The sequence below is a fragment of the Oncorhynchus clarkii genome, chromosome 33 (genome assembly GCF_045791955.1).
Source record: "Oncorhynchus clarkii lewisi isolate Uvic-CL-2024 chromosome 33, UVic_Ocla_1.0, whole genome shotgun sequence".
NCBI classification, from domain to species: domain Eukaryota; kingdom Metazoa; phylum Chordata; class Actinopteri; order Salmoniformes; family Salmonidae; genus Oncorhynchus; species Oncorhynchus clarkii.
In genome coordinates, this window is record NC_092179.1 from 24009323 (window position 1) to 24026947 (window position 17625).

Here is a 17625-nt window from a genome sequence, read left to right on the forward strand (position 1 = left end):
CAGAATACAGGAGAGAAGACTAAACTACACAGAGAGAGAGAGAGAGAGAGAGAGAGAGAGAGAGAGAGAGAGAGAATAGTACAACAGAATACAGGACAGAAGACAAACTACAGAGAGAAAGAGAGAGAGAGAGAGAGAGAGAGAGAGAGAGAGAGAGAGAGATAGTAAAACAGAATACAGGAGAGGAGACTTAAACTACAGAGAGAGAGAGAGAGAGAGAGAGAGAGAGAATAGTAAAACAGAATACAGGAGAGAAGACTAAACTACACAGAGAGAGAGAGAGAGAATAGTAAAACAGAATACAGGAGAGAAGACTAAACTACAGAGAGAGAGAGAGAGAGAGAGAGAGAGAGAGAGAATAATAAAACAGAATACAGGAGAGAAGACTAAACTACAGAGAGAGAGAGAGAGAGAATAGTAAAACAGAATAAAGGAGAGGAGACTTAAACTACAGAGAGAGAGAGAGAATAGTAGAACAGAATACAGGAGAGAAGGGCAGAACACAAGATGTCAGAGAGAAAGAGGATACAGATGAACAGAGTAGTGGAACAGAGCACAAGAGTGAAGGGTAGAAAACAAGATGTCAGAGAGAAAGAGGATACAGATGAACAGAGTAGTGGAACAGAGCACAAGAGACAGAAATAGAGGGAATGAGGGAGAGAAAAATACTGTATTTCACCTTGACTTGAGACATAAACCCTACTCTGTACACTGAACGAGACCTGACTGCAGACAGAGTGGTTGTCAGCCTACCAAATCTACAAATCAACCTACAATCACATCACTCATTTCTTTGCGGTTAAGGCTAGTGTTTGTTGAAAGTGCACGGCCCCATTAAAACAAATCTTTGAAGGATTCAAAGACGTTTCACCTTTCACTTGAATGGTGCACTTGAGGGAGTGTATGGAAATCTTCTGCCTTGAAGCTTAAGACAGAAAATTCAGACATAATACAGGAACATGTTTTATTCAGAAACCATAGTTGAAGAATGCTGGCTTTATGAGGGAAAATTCCTCCTTAATTATTCCATGGTAAACAGGACAAGCTCATTAACTTATTTAATTCCTCTTAATATTAAGAGCGTTATGTAGACTGATTGGACAAATCCATCTGTGGCACATGACGACAAGGTCTGCATCCCAAATGGCACCCTACTCCCTATATAGTGCACTGTTTTTTTTTACCAGATCCCAATGGGGCCTGCTCAAAGGTAGTGCACTAAATAGGGAACCATTTGGCATGCTCCCTATAGGACGGATGGGAACACTCCCAGGTTGGAGGGTTTACAGTTGGTTGAACACAGAGATTGTGGGATAGTGAGGAATCTGTGGCTCATCTGACCAGTGGAGCACACTTCCCTTCAATTACAGTACTACCTCAATATCTCAGTGCAGTGTTGTGTTGTGTTCTGGTGTGGTTGGCTGGGGATGAAGTCATTTTGTGAATGAATTATTTCTCATAACCGTGTGGGTGGGTTGTGTGGGCAGACATACGGAGGTGTTTGGTGGGTTCAGTGGACTTGAATGTGTGTCACTGATAGGTGGAAACATACATTTACATTTATATATTAGTCATTTGGAACAGTGTTTCTTCCCTCCCCCAGGGTGCACTGCACAGCTGATTCAAATAACTAACTCATCATCAAGATGTGATTATTTGAGTCAGCTGTGGCAAAAACCAAAATGTGGCGCCAGGGGTGGATCAGGAGTTGGGGAATCCCTGATTTAGCAGACACTCTTATTCAGAGTGAATACAAGAGCAATTAGGGTTAAGTGCCTTGCTCAAGGGCACATCCACAGATTCTTCACCTAGTCGGCTTGGGGATTCAAACCAGCGCTAGGCTACCTCCCACCACACAATCACATACATGACATGGTAATGACTGCACTCACAGCACAACACACACCTAGGCCTAGATTCAGTCAGTATCGAGGAAGAGCCGCACTATCGCGTGATTGAAATGTGTTCACGGAACACGTTGCCCTTGTCAGACTCGGCTTCATGAAAAATTCCCTTTCCATTTCAATCGCACTGTAACACAGATCTTCCTCAATAAGGGTTGAATCCAAACCTTACTGCAGCGGTGAGAACATCCATCCGAGCGTTAAATATCCATCCATAGGTTGATTTGAACTTCACTCGTGGTTACTGTACTAGGAAAGGTAACTTCACCTAAAGTTGTGGTGCACCAACCAACATGGAAGACATTGTTTACAAAGGGCTTTGAGTAGTGAAAAAGTACGATTCTGACTTGAGGCTGAACAGTTCTAAGTCGTAAGACTTTAAAACCAGGGACTCTCCAAAGTAAATCAGATTTACAAAAAATCTCTATGACCACTGGTGCATTCTAGGATGAACCACACACGTCAAAACCACGGTGCACAGAGGACAACGCTTTCATTAGTCTGAAGAAAAAACTACAATCTGCTCCCAAACATATTTCAGCTCTGAATTATTGAATAGGTTTCATTCTCCCTCCAAAACGCCTCGAATGAGAAACATGCTTTGGGCTCATGAAAAATAGATATTTGCTCCTCTCACTCTTTTGTCTTTTGTTCCAAGCAAAGTCATTGATTTTTTAAAATTTACTTTTGTCTCCAAGTTTTTGTCGCCCTTTTACAGGAAATGTAAACTCTTCCTGCGTTTGAAATGTCATTTCCTTCAATGGAAACAAAGACTTGATTGATGGGTTTTGTTCTGGAACTAGATCAGTTGATAGACATGGGGAAGATTGGTTTATCATTGTAGATAGTTGTTGATGCAGTTCGAATGAGAGGTTCAGGGAAGTATCAATGTCTCCACACAAACAACGCTGCTGACAAACCATCCTCATTATCTCGCTCTAATATCTATTTACTCAGTCTCGCCTCCGATCCAAACGCATTAGCTTGACTCCAAACGCTACCCAAAATAATGCATAGGCAGAGAGAGGAAGATGACAGTACAGATTTGTGTTGAGACACCAAAGCCCTACAAGTGTAGCGAGCCAACACCGGATTCTTGAATGTCTCACCACTGACTCCACAAGGTCTCTGCAAGCCCTAGAGCAAGCACTTCTTACTAGTACTCTACAGCACTGTAACCTATTGAGAAATCTGCAATTTGGGCTTGTTGATTGCTGGGATTCTTTCCATGACTTTGTATTGAAATAAAAAAAGTCCTACAGGTGTAAACATGTAGATATCATTTCTCAACTTACTTCACTACAAGACAAGATAGAACTTTGTTCCCTTCAGCACTGCAATATATTGATGCATTCTTCTGTAATTTGGTGGTTGTTGACAACCGAGACTCTCTCCCTAGAACTGTCTCAACTCAACACCAGTATGTCTATAACTGTAATACATAATCTTACCATGCTTCAGCCTCCAATAACCACCATTTGGAGAAGACCTAACTACCTGACCTACGACCTAACCCTTTAGCTCCAGTCCTCCTTTCCTCCTCCCTCCACAACCTGGAATTGAGATTAGACGTAATGTAGTAAACGTAAATGTAAATCTGGTACACTCCAATTAGTATGATATGTTACATTTAATATGTGGATGTCCACCAACCAATTCGTATGATGTGTTACGAATTGCAATTCATACAATATGTTATGAATTTGCATAATGTATGATATGTTGTAAATTACAATTTGTTGTGGCTAACGTTAGCTAAGTGGCTAATGTTAGCTAGGCTAGGGGTTAAGGGTAAGCTAACATGCTAAGTAGTTGCAAAGTAGCTAAGAAGTAGCAATTAGTTGCAAAGTTTCTAATTAGCTAAAATGCTAAAGTTGTCCGCGATGAGGTTCAAACATGCAACCTTTGGGTGGCTAGACGTTTGCATTATGCGCCAACCATCCACCCTACTTTTGTTTTTTGCCTTAAGTAATCCTCTGTCTTATGTAACCATACCAAACATATCATACTAATTCAAGTGTCCCGGATGTATATTTACTATGTCTAGTCAGTGAGACCAGGCTGCCCTCCATCAGGTGCCCTAATAGACATCTCATCAGTCTGGAGGAGTAGCCAGGCGTGAAAAGAATGGTGCCTGTAAAAGAGAGAAAGAGAGAGAGAGAAAGAGGACGAGAGAGGGAGTAAGAAAAGAGAAGGCTTTTTAAAGCACATCAGACTCAGCAGGTGACTCAAGTGGCTGAAGAAGGCAACATGCGGCAGAGCTCATAATTGCCCTTGGAGCACATTCTCTCATCTTGCCACCCCATCATTTGTGCCAGTCACTTGTGATAAATTAATAAAGCCATCTCTGATTTGTGCTAAATGAGTAAGGCCTTGCCTGATTGGTTGGTGGGGCAGGAAATGAAGACTGGTGTCTAAAAGGATCCCTTGCTAGCCCCTCCTCTGAGGTACTTGTGTATATCTAATAGGATCTAAAATAGGACTTGGACAAAGGTGTCAGGTCCTCTTAGGAGGTGGGTGTGTGAACCACATGGATCTCTGGTTGAAGACACTTGAGGGTAATAGTGGAGGAACGACAACACTGCAGCTAGGCTTTTGTTTCAGTCTTCAGATGAATGTACTAATTGGAAGTGGCTCTGGATAAGAGTGTCTAAATGTAAACGTAGCTCTAAAAGACTTGATTTAACTGATAATGCTCTTAAATAACTAAAGGCTATTGAACACTTTGTGGATTTAATAGCTGAATCAGTTGTTACTTTCGGCATGAAACAAAACCATGCACCCACTGCAGTTCTCCAGGACCGGAGTTGCTATTCCCTGTTGTACAGTGATGTGATCATAAAATATGTACACAAAACTCTATGCATGGCAACATTTACATATCCAAGGTGTACATTTATTTTTGCATTCAAAATGCTGTGTAGTCAATACTTCAACTTGTACTTGAGTCGTTGCTCAACCTACGTACTGTCTGAACTGATGCTAATAAATGTGACACTAACCAGCCACCTATGTTTAAATATATCTAGTACAGTCGCGTGTGCTGTGTCATTCTGTGGGAACAACAACGCTTATTTAAGATGCAAATGAGATCAAGGTGTGTAAGAGTCGTTTAAATGGAAGAAGTGACCTACCAAAAGTAGCACTGGTACTTTGAAGTCCTTTGAGTAGAACTAGGACACCATAGCCTGGTAAAACCATACTGAAAGATGCGCTCAGCATGTTTTCAATGGGGAGCGCAGCATCCGGTCTGGTTTAAACCAGGCTAAGGACATTAACAATCCTTGGTGAAATCTAGCAGCTTTGACTGTTTGGTGATTTCATTCCAGTAACAACATGCTTCTTTTTAATCATTTGCTCATTTTTATTCAGCAGAATTTTTTAATACAACGACAAGGGCTGTCATAAGGAAACAAATTCAAACACTGTTTCTGCTACGGCATACAGAGACAGAGAGAGAGAGAGAGAGAGAGAGATCATCATGTCACCATCATATAAACATTACAGAAAGAGGGAGGAGGAAGATGAGAAAATGCTGTTTGTCAAAGTGTTCTGGCCACGAGAGAGAGAGAGAAAAGAAGACGAGAATAAAACACTCCCAACATAAACGTCATTAAATGTCATATCACATAGGTATACAACAAGGACAGAAATAAGCTCGTCCGGTTGGTGTGGATCTCGAGCTAGCTTTTTAAAATTAACTTCATAAAACATAGCATTATTCATTTCTTGTCATTCATTAAGGAAGCGTTTCTCTCTGCAAAAAGCTGTTAATAATAAAAGTGAATGGATCCTCTTCTCAAGGCTTAGCCCCTATCCTGTACAACGGATAGGAGGGATTGGCTGTGGTAGGGATAGGGTAAGGTAGCGATGCGCATGATTAGTGTGGGCGTATGACATCACTAATCAGGAAAGGATGACATGGTAATTAACGGAGCTCTGCAGCGGGGGGGGGGGGGGCATGATCAGAACAACTGGTAGTGGCTCAGGAAGGGTGGAAAAGAGGAAGGATTGGACAGTCACTGTTTTTATGAGTTCATAGCTATAGTATGCTCTTTCAGAGTCCGGAGGGAGGAGGAGGAAGGGATGTGCAGAGTAGCAGGAGAGGGGACCAGGAGGAGGAGGAAGGGATGTACAGAGTAGCAGGAGAGAGGAGGAGGAGGAAGGGATGTACAGAGTAGCAGGAGAGGGGACCAGGAGGATGATGAGGAAGGGATGTACAGAGTAGCAGGAGAGGGGACCAGGAGGAGGAGGAGGAAGGGATGTGCAGAGTAGCAGGAGAGAGGACCAGGAGGAGGATGAGGAAGGGATGTGCAGAGTAGCAGGAGAGGGGACCAGGAGGATGAGGAAGGGATGTGCAGAGTAGCAGGAGAGAGGACCAGGAGGCGGATGAGGAAGGGATGTACAGAGTAGCAGGAGAGAGGAGGAGGAGGATGAGGAAGGGATGTGCAGAGTAGCAGGAGAGAGGACCAGGAGGAGGATGAGGAAGGGATGTGCAGAGTAGCAGGAGAGAGGACCAGGAGGATGAACATGGAATAAAAGGAAGAGAGAGAGTCAATGCTTGCCCTTTACTTTGTTTTATTTTCATTGAATCGTTTTCTGTCACTTTTTCTCGTCCAATGAGTGCATCTCGTCTTCCGCGTTGGTCTTTGGAATGGCGCCGTGCGCTTTTCATTTTTTTAGTTTGTAGCCAAACTCGTCTGCGTCGTCGTCGCGGAAGTCTCCGTAGCGCCAGATGTTGAGCTGAGATAAAACATGAGACAGAAAAGACCATGAGCGCTTAGTGAATAGCTGACAATAAAACAGACAAGCAACAGTCTCAATTAACCTTCAGTTCAAATGGGGAGCCTCAGCCCCCCCCCCTCCCCAGAGACAGAGAGAGACAGAGAAAGAGCAAGAGCGAGCGAGAGCGAGAGAGAGCGAGCAAGAGAGAGAGCAAGTGAGAGCAAGAGAAAGCAAGTGAGAGAGCAAGAGTGCAAGAGAGAGCAAGACAAAGCAAGTGAGAGAGCAAGAGTGCAAGAGAGAGCAAGAGAGAGCAAGAGAGAGAGCGAGAGAGAACGAGAAAACGAGAGAGAGAGCGAGAGAGAGCAAGAGAGCGAGTGAGAGCAAGAGCGAGAGAGAGCGAGAGAGCAAGAGAGAGCGAGAGAGAGCAAGTGAGAGATTGAGAGAGCGAGAAAACGAGAGAGAAAGCGAGAGAGAGCAAGAGAGAGAGCGAGAAAGAGAGCAAGAGAGAGAGAGCGAGCGAGAGAAAGCGAGAGAGCAAGCGAGAGAGAGAGCAAGAGAGAGCAAGAGAGAGAGCAAGAGAGCGAGCAAGAGAGCGAGCAAGAGAGCGAGCAAGAGAGCGAGCAAGAGAGCGAGCGAGAGAGCGAGCGAGAGCAAGAGAGCGAGCGAGAGCAAGAGAGCGAGCGAGAGCAAGAGAGCGAGCGAGAGCAAGAGAGCGAGTGAGAGCAAGAGAGCGAGCGAGAGCAAGCGAGAGCAAGAGCAAGCGAGAGCAAGCGCAAGAGAGAGCAATTGCAAGAGAGCAAGAGCAAAAGAGAGCGAGACAGCGAGAGTGGTAGACGGCAGATAGACAGAGGTTGAAAGGTAGAGAGAGAGAGAGAGAGAGAGAGGTATAGAGAGATCATCAGTGTACTCTCACACCCCAGTGAGAACGAGGGGAGCATCATCATTGAATTCTTTCCAGAAGGGCCCCGGTGCTTCAGCCGCATCCCTGTCTATTCCCTCTATTCCATTAAATTCACTCCGCTGAGCTCTGCATCCCTCATCAAGCATCCAGGCAATTTCCTGCTAAACGTTCCGTTTGACGCGCACTGGGAAGGGCGGTGGTAGTGTGTGAGGGGGCATTCTAGGTGGGAACGCAAGAAGTTGTGTGTGTGTGAGAGATGTTTCACGACACCAACCAAGGCCCCCTCCTCTCATCATCAGCAGCGTGTGTTCAGCTGTTAACATGACGATTCACAGCCAATTAGCGACCATGCTAATTTGCGCTAGTTGTTAGGAAGCGGCTGCCATGTTGTCTATCCTGTTTCTTTTCCTTTTCCGTCAATGCCTTGTCACTCCTTGCAGCCTTTTGGAGAACAACATCTCATTTACACCAACTTTGCCTTTGATTCGACGATTGTTTGAGCATGGCGTTGTGTGATTGGACAATATGTCAAAGCAGTGAGAGCGTTTGTCTTGTGAATGGCTGCTGAAGAGAACTGTGCCTTCTTGAAGGTCACATTGTTTAAGGAGGATAAATGGATGGCACCTGTTTACCATAAAGCAGGTAAAACAAGCACCCCAAGACTAGAAAAACTCATTGGTCATTGGGCTATGCTCTTGGGCAAGATACAGTAAACAGTTACTGTATAACTAGGAGTATTAGGATTGAGCGGTGCAAGGATAATGAAACTGGGCTGATACTTTTTGTATATGCTCTGGCATCTGACTAGACGATTGGCTAGTGTACCTAAACAGATAGAACCACTTGCATTTGGATTGGTTGCTGTGCTGTGAGCGGATCCTGGGGGGTGTGGAGGTGGGCAAGCGGACCCTGGGGTGTGTGGAGGGGGGCAAGCGGACCCTGGGGTGTGTGGAGGGGGGCAAGCGGACCCTGGGGTGTGTGGAGGGGGACAAGCGGACCCTGGGGTGTGTGGAGGGGGGCAAGCGGACCCTGGGGTGTGTGGAGGGGGGCAAGCGGACCCTGGGGTGTGTGGAGGGGGGCAAGCGGACCCTGGGGTGTTTGGAGGGGGGCAAGCGGACCCTGGGGTGTGTGGAGGGGGGCAAGCGGACCCTGGGGGGTGTGGAGGGGGGAAAGCGGACCCTGGGGGGTGTGGAGGGGGGCAAGCGGACCCTGGGGGGTGTGGAGGGGGGCAAGCGGACCCTGGGGTGTGTGGAGGGGGGCAAGCGGACCCTGGGGTGTGTGGAGGGGGGCAAGCGGACCCTGGGGGGTGTGGAGGGGGGCAAGCGGACCCTGGGGGGTGTGGAGGGGGCCAAGCGGACCCTGGGGGGTGTGGAGGGGGGCAAGCGGACCCTGGGGGGTGTGGAGGTGGGCAAGCGGACCCTGGGGGGTGTGGAGGTGGGCAAGCGGACCCTGGGGTGTGTGGAGGGGGGCAAGCGGACCCTGGGGGGTGTGGAGGTGGGCAAGCGGACCCTGGGGTGTGTGGAGGGGGGCAAGCGGACCCTGGGGTGTGTGGAGGGGGGCAAGCGGACCCTGGGGGGTGTGGAGGGGGGCAAGCGGACCCTGGGGTGTGTGGAGGGGGGCAAGCGGACCCTGGGGGGTGTGGAGGGGGGCAAGCGGACCCTGGGGGGTGTGGAGGGGGGCAAGCGGACCCTGGGGGGTGTGGAGGGGGGCAAGCGGACCCTGGGGGGTGTGGAGGGGGGCAAGCGGACCCTGGGGGGTGTGGAGGTGGGCAAGCGTCCTGTGTGCCATGTGGATGCCATCTATCCCTCTCTCCCTCTCCATCCCTTGCTTTCTTTCCATCAGCGTGGGCCTGCACAGACTGTGGGCCAGCGTCCATTTAGGACAGCATTGCCTGCCAATGAGATGTGTCACGTCTTCAGAGAACAGACAGGTGGAGAGAAAGACAGAGGGAGCAGAGAAATGAAGGAGAGCTCCTTTCTTCTACTAGTAGTTGTAATTACAGCTTTGGAAACACCGGTTTACCTGTCATACCAATAAAGCCAGGCTCAATTTGTATTGTGTTGAGCGAGCTAGTATGAAACAGGGACAGAAAAGTGAGAAAGAGGGAGAGAGTTAGAGATGTAGAGAGAGAGGTAGCGAGAGAGAGAGAGGGAGCTAGTATGAAACAGGGAGAGAAAAGTGAGAAAGGGGGAGAGAGGTAGAGATGTAGAGAGAGAGGGAGCAAGAGATGGAGAGAAACTTACCCTGGCAGTCTTGGCAGACTCCTGACCGTTGAGATACTCCGTCACCTGAGAGAGAGAACATGCATTAGTGTTGCAACTAAACCAGACTGAATTCTGTCGAGAGAAACACATTGGGTGCATCTCAACTCTCTAATTAATGTAGCCTCCTCGACTCGCCTCCTTTCCTTCATTGAAAATTGTCTCAGTGCAGATGAATGAGAAGGACACAAGTGGAGGACGCCACTTTAGACTATCAACACGCACCGACAAACACCTTCCCACCATACATTCATAACACACATGTCGACAGGCTTCATTGGTAGCACTGCATTGCACATGGTAACAACAAAAACAGCAAGGTCATCATCAGATCAATAGGAAACGCGGATGCTAACCGCTAGCCCACGTGCTAACAGCTAACAACAGCGAGCAATCAAGCCAAGTGGCTCTCGTCTATACAGCGAGCTAGCTTTTAGAGCCTTCCTATTTAGCATTTAATTACAATCAAAATGCATTCACGTTTCACATGTCAGCGATAGGCTAGCAGGGTAAGAGAGGCGCACTACCTGCCTACGCTAGTGATGAAATCAGACCTGTATTGTGATTGTACTGCATCACAAGGGCAGGTGATTAGTCGGCGAGGGCCCTGATAGAGCACTGAATGGTGGGAATAGAGTCAGGAAGTCAGAATCCTCTAGGATATTGAGGTCTGTAAATGAAGTAGATTGTGCTCGTCTATGTGTGTCTTTGTAAGGGCTGGGAATGATGATATTAACACGATACTTCAGTGTTGTTATGTAGGGGCGGCAGGTAGCCTAGTGGTTAGAACGTTGGGCCAGTAACCAAAAGGTTGTTGGATCGAATCCCTGAGCTGACAAGGTAAAACATCTGTCGTTCTGCCCCTGAACACGGAGGTTAACCCATTGTTCCCCGGTAAGCCGTCATTGTAAATAAGAATTTGTTCTTAACTGACTTGCCTAGTTAAACAAAGATTAAATAAAATGATCACAATTCTATATGTATTGCGATTCGATACTGTGATTTGTTGTTCCAAACATATTGCTCACCATATGTCTGAGGCAGAGGAACAAGATAGAGTCATGGAGAAAACAAGTTTGATCAGTCTTGTAAATGTGCTGAAAACAAATTGGCTTCCTACTAAGATGGAGAACAAGCTATGAAGGAAAATACTGGAGATGTGGTGTGCAGGTACAGCCAACTAGCACAAAAATAGTATTATCAAAATAATATGATATATCCTCAAATATAACTGTAGTGATTTTTCTCCCCCATCCTTAGTCTTTGTGTAAGTGTGGGAGATTAGGCTGGCTTGGATAGACAGGATTTGACTTGTGATGCTTTGGCTCAAATGAGAGTGAGTGAGAGAAAGTGAGAGAGACAGACAGAGAGAGAGAGAGAGAGAGACAGACAGACAGACAGACAGTGAGACAAACAGACAAACAGAGTGAGACACAGACAAACAAAGTGAGACACAGACAAACAAAGTGAGACACAGACAAACAGAGTGAGACAAACAGAGTGAGACAGAGTGAGACACAGACAAACAGAGTGAGACAAACAGAGAGACACAGACAAACAGAGTGAGACACAGACAAACAGAGTGAGACACAGACAAACAGAGTGAGACAAACAGAGAGACACAGACAAACAGAGTGAGACAAACAGAGAGACACAGACAAACAGAGTGAGACAAACAGAGAGACACAGACAAACAGAGTGAGACACAGACAAACAGAGTGAGACACAGAGAAACAGAGTGAGACAAACAGAGAGACACAGACAAACAGAGTGAGACAAACAGAGAGACACAGACAAACAGAGTGAGACAAACAGAGTGAGACACAGACAAACAGAGTGAGAGAGACAGTGCGATAGAGAGAGACAGACAGACAGTGAGACAAACAGACAAACAGAGTGAGACACAGACAAACAGAGTGAGACACATACAAACAGAGTGAGACAAACAACGTGAGACACAGACAAACAGAGTGAGACAGACAAACAGAGTGAGACAGACAAACAGAGTGAGAGAGACAAACAGAGTGAGAGAGACAAACAGAGTGAGAGAGACAAACAGAGTGAGAGAGACAGACAGAGTGAGAGAGACAGACAGAGTGAGAGACAGACAGAGTGAGTGAGACAGAGAGAGACAGACAGAGTGAGACAGAGAGAGAAAGACAGAGTGAGAGACAAACAGAGTGAGACAAACAGAGTGAGACAAACAGAGTGAGACAAACAGAGTGAGACAAACAGAGTGAGACAAACAGAGTGAGACAAACAGAGTGAGACACAAACAGAGTGAGACACAGACAAACAGAGTGAGACAGAGTGAGAGACAGACAGAGTGAGAGACAGACAGACAGAGTGAGACACAGACAAACAGAGTGAGACACAGACAAACAGAGTGAGACACAGACAAACAGAGTGAGACAGACAGAGTGAGAGAGTCAGAGTGAGAGAGACAGAGTGAGAGAGACAGAGTGAGAGAGACAGAGTGAGAGAGACAGAGTGAGAGAGACAGAGTGAGACACAGACAAACAGAGTGAGACACAGACAAACAGAGTGAGACACACAGAGTGAGACAGACAAACAGAGTGAGACAGACAAACAGAGTGAGACACAGACAAACAGAGTGAGACACAGACAAACAGAGTGAGACACAGACAAACAGAGTGAGACACAGAGAGTGAGACAAACAGAGTGAGACAGAGTGAGAGAGACAGAGTGAGAGAGACAAACAGAGTGAGACACAGACAAACAGAGTGAGACAGACAAACAGAGTGAGACAGACAAACAGAGTGAGACAGACAAACAGAGTGAGACAGACAAACAGAGTGAGACAGACAAACAGAGTGAGACACAGACAAACAGAGTGAGACACAGACAAACAGAGTGAGACACAGACAGAGTGAGACACAGACAAACAGAGTGAGACACAGACAGAGTGAGACAAAGACAAGCAGAGTGAGACACAGACAAACAGAGTGAGACACAGACAAACAGAGTGAGACAGAGTGAGAGAGACAGACAGAGTGAGAGACAGACAGAGTGAGAGACAGACAAACAGAGTGAGACAGACAAACAGAGTGAGACAGACAAACAGAGTGAGACAGAGTGAGACACAGACAAACAGAGTGAGACACAGACAAACAGAGTGAGACACAGACAAACAGAGTGAGACACAGACAGAGTGAGACACAGACAAACAGAGTGAGACAAACAGAGTGAGACAGAGTGAGAGAGACAGACAGAGTGAGAGACAGACAGAGTGAGAGACAGACAAACAGAGTGAGACAGACAAACAGAGTGAGACAGAGTGAGACAGAGTGAGACACAGACAAACAGAGTGAGACACAGACAAACAGAGTGAGACACAGACAAACAGAGTGAGACACAGACAAACAGAGTGAGACAGACAAACAGAGTGAGACAGACAAACAGAGTGAGACAGACAAACAGAGTGAGACAGACAAACAGAGTGAGACAGACAAACAGAGTGAGACAGACAAACAGAGTGAGACAGACAAACAGAGTGAGACACAGACAAACAGAGTGAGACACAGACAAACAGAGTGAGACACAGACAAACAGAGTGAGACAAACAGAGTGAGACAGACAGAGTGAGAGAGACAGAGTGAGACAGACAAACAGAGTGAGAGAGACAGAGTGAGAGAGACAGAGTGAGAGAGACAGAGTGAGAGAGACAGAGTGAGAGAGACAGAGTGAGAGAGACAGAGTGAGAGAGACAGAGTGAGAGAGACAGAGTGAGACACAGACAAACAGAGTGAGACACAGACAACAGAGTGAGACAGAGTGAGACAGACAGACAGAGTGAGAGACAGACAGACAGAGTGAGACACATACAAACAGAGTGAGACACAGACAGAGTGAGACACAGACAAACAGAGTGAGACACAGACAAACAGAGTGAGACACAGACAAACAAAGTGAGACAGAGTGAGAGACAGAGTGAGACACAGACAGAGTGAGAGACAGACAAACAGAGTGAGACACATACAAACAGAGTGAGACACAGACAAACATAGTGAGACACAGACAAACATAGTGAGACACAGACAAACATAGTGAGACACAGACAAACAGAGTGAGACAGAGTGAGACAAACAGAGTGAGAGAGAGAGTGAGACAGACAAACAGAGTGAGACACAGCCAGCGTGAGACAAACAGAGTGAGACAAACAGAGTGAGACAGACAGACAGAGTGAGAGACAGACATACAGAGTAAGAGACAGACAGGCAGAGTGAGAGACAGACAAACAGAGTGAGACAGAGTGAGACACAAACAAAGTGAGACACAGACAAACAGAGTGAGACAGACAAACAGAGTGAGACACATACAAACAGAGTGAGACACATACAAACAGAGTGAGACACTGTCAAACAGAGTGAGACACAGACAGAGTGAGACACAGACAAACAGAGTGAGACACAGACAAACAGAGTGAGACAAAGACAAGCAGAGTGAGACACAGACAAACAGAGTGAGACACAGACAAACAGAGTGAGACACAGACAAACAGAGTGAGACAGAGTGAGAGAGACAGACAGAGTGAGAGACAGACAGAGTGAGAGACAGACAAACAGAGTGAGACAGACAAACAGAGTGAGACAGACAAACAGAGTGAGACAGAGTGAGACACAGACAAACAGAGTGAGACACAGACAAACAGAGAGACACAGACAAACAGAGTGAGACACAGACAGAGTGAGACACAGACAAACAGAGTGAGACAAACAGAGTGAGACAGAGTGAGAGAGACAGACAGAGTGAGAGACAGACAAACAGAGTGAGACAGACAAACAGAGTGAGACAGAGTGAGACAGAGTGAGACACAGACAAACAGAGTGAGACACAGACAAACAGAGTGAGACACAGACAAACAGAGTGAGACACAGACAAACAGAGTGAGACACAGACAAACAGAGTGAGACACAGAAAAACAGAGTGAGACACAGACAAACAGAGTGAGACACAGACAAACAGAGTGAGACACAGACAAACAGAGTGAGACAGACAAACAGAGTGAGACAGACAAACAGAGTGAGACAGACAAACAGAGTGAGACACAGACAAACAGAGTGAGACACAGACAAACAGAGTGAGACACAGACAAACAGAGTGAGACACAGACAAACAGAGTGAGACACAGACAAACAGAGTGAGACAAACAGAGTGAGACAGACAGAGTGAGAGAGACAGAGTGAGACAGACAAACAGAGTGAGAGAGACAGAGTGAGAGAGACAGAGTGAGAGAGACAGAGTGAGAGAGACAGAGTGAGAGAGACAGAGTGAGAGAGACAGAGTGAGAGAGACAGAGTGAGACACAGACAAACAGAGTGAGACACAGACAACAGAGTGAGACAGAGTGAGACAGACAGACAGAGTGAGAGACAGACAGACAGAGTGAGACACAGACAAACAGAGTGAGACACAGACAAACAGAGTGAGACACAGACAGAGTGAGACACAGACAAACAGAGTGAGACACAGACAAACAGAGTGAGACACAGACAAACAAAGTGAGACAGAGTGAGAGACAGAGTGAGACACAGACAGAGTGAGAGACAGACAAACAGAGTGAGACACATACAAACATAGTGAGACACAGACAAACATAGTGAGACACAGACAAACATAGTGAGACACAGACAAACAGAGTGAGACAGAGTGAGACAAACAGAGTGAGAGAGAGAGTGAGACAGACATACAGAGTAAGAGACAGACAGGCAGAGTGAGAGACAGACAAACAGAGTGAGACAGAGTGAGACACAAACAAAGTGAGACACAGACAAACAGAGTGAGACAGACAAACAGAGTGAGACACATACAAACAGAGTGAGACACATACAAACAGAGTGAGACACAGACAAACAGAGTGAGACACAGACAAACAGAGTGAGACAGACAAACAGAGTGAGACACAGACAAACAGAGTGAGACAGACAAACAGAGTGAGACACATACAAACAGAGTGAGACACATACAAACAGAGTGAGACAGACAGACAGAGTGAGACACAGACAAACAGAGTGAGACACAGACAAACAGAGTGAGACACAGACAAACAGAGTGAGACACAGACAAACAGAGTGAGACACAGACAAACAGAGTGAGACAGACAGACAGAGTGAGACAGACAGACAGAGTGAGACAGACAGACAGAGTGAGACAGACAGACAGAGTGAGAGACAGACAGTGAGAGACAGAGAGTGAGAGACAGAGAGTGAGAGACAGAGAGTGAGAGACAGAGAGTGAGAGACAGAGAGTGAGAGGCAGAGAGTGAGACAGACAAACAGAGTGAGAGACAGACAGAGTGAGAGAGAGACAAACAGAGTGAGACACAGACAAACATAGTGAGACACAGACAAACAGAGTGAGACACAGACAAACAGAGTGAGACACAGACAGACAGAGTGAGACAAACAGAGTGAGAGAGACAGAGACAGAGTGAGAGAGACAGACACAGAGTGAGACAAACAGAGTGGGACAGACAGACAGACAGAGTGAGAGACAGACAGACAGAGTGAGACACAGACAAACAGAGTGAGAGACAGACAGACCGAGTGAGAGACAGAAAGACAGAGTGAGACACAGACAAACAGAGTGAGACAGACAAACAGAGTGAGACACAGACAAACAGAGTGAGACAAACAGAGTGAGACAAACAGAGTGAGACAAACAGAGTGAGACACAGAGTGAGACACAAACAGAGTGAGACACAGACAAACAGAGTGAGACAAACAGAGTGAGACAGACAGAGTGAGACACAAACAGAGAGACACAGACAAACAGAGTGAGACACAGACAAACAGAGTGAGACACAGACAAACAGAGTGAGACACAGACAAACAGAGTGAGACACAGACAAACAGAGTGACAGAGTGAGAGAGACAGACAGAGTGAGAGAGACAAACCGAGTGAGAGAGACAGACAGACAGAGTGAGAGAGACAGACAGAGTGAGAGAGACAGACAGAGTGAGAGAGACAGACAGAGTGAGAGAGACAGACAAACAGAGTGAGACAGAGTGAGAGAGACAGACAGAGTGAGAGAGACAGACAGAGTGAGAGAGACAAACCGAGTGAGAGAGACAGACAGACAGAGTGAGAGAGACAGACAGAGTGAGAGAGACAGACAGAGTGAGAGAGACAGACAGAGTGAGAGAGACAGACAGAGAGACAGACAGAGTGAGAGAGAAGCGGCAGACAGGCAGAGCTGGGCATATTGACCTCTTATTATGCCAGAGTGTCCATTTAGCCCCATTGACTGAGCCTGACGATGAGTCACAGGACACAGCATGACGAGACCGAGGGATGGGGGAGGGAGGTAGAGAGATGGAGGGAGGGGGTGGAGAAGAGTCTTAAAATGAGAGAGACAGAAAGGAAATGTCCGGTTACGGTCAAGAGAGACTGTGGGTATTGTCTGTCCGTGTGTGTGTGTATAGAGGCTGAACAGCTCCAAACCAGGAGGGTGCTCTGCACTGTGACTGAGCGGTTTAGCTCTACATGGTTCTGGCCAGCCCTTCTCTCTCTCCTCCAACCCAAGCTAACCCAGCCTCAGCTCTGACTCCTTCCTGCCAGCGTGATCGATGGGGAGGCTTTTGGAGTGTGTGCCTCGGGTCAGTCAGGGGAAAAGAGGGTGAGGAGAAGGGGAGGGAGGATACACAAGATGGAGGGTGGGTTGAAGGGGAGAAAATGGGTGATTGGGAGAGGAGTGGGGAAGAGAAAGGGGTCAAAGGCATTGAAGTGGGGAGAATAAGAGTGAGGGGAAGGGGTGGAGGAGGACAGGAAAAATAAGGGATGAGAAGAGGGGACGGATAAGGAGGAGAGAAGG

The 17625-nt window shown here is 46.7% G+C and overlaps 2 protein-coding genes across 2 annotated transcripts in view; both read right to left on the reverse strand.

Moving 5' to 3' along the window:
* Positions 1-17625, reverse strand: part of LOC139393229 (protein FAM3C-like) — an 823321-nt gene that overhangs the window by 696743 nt on the left and 108953 nt on the right. The gene's annotated exons all lie outside the window — the stretch shown is intronic.
* The window catches only part of LOC139393228 (staphylococcal nuclease domain-containing protein 1-like), a 334741-nt gene continuing 322360 nt past the window's right edge, over positions 5245-17625 (reverse strand). Inside the window, exons 23-24 of the mRNA XM_071141677.1 lie at positions 9774-9818; positions 5245-6647 (exon numbers count right to left, since the gene is read on the reverse strand). Coding sequence (XP_070997778.1) covers positions 6576-6647; positions 9774-9818 — 117 coding nt within the window. The 3' untranslated portion in view covers positions 5245-6575. The remainder of the gene's footprint in view (positions 6648-9773; positions 9819-17625) is intronic.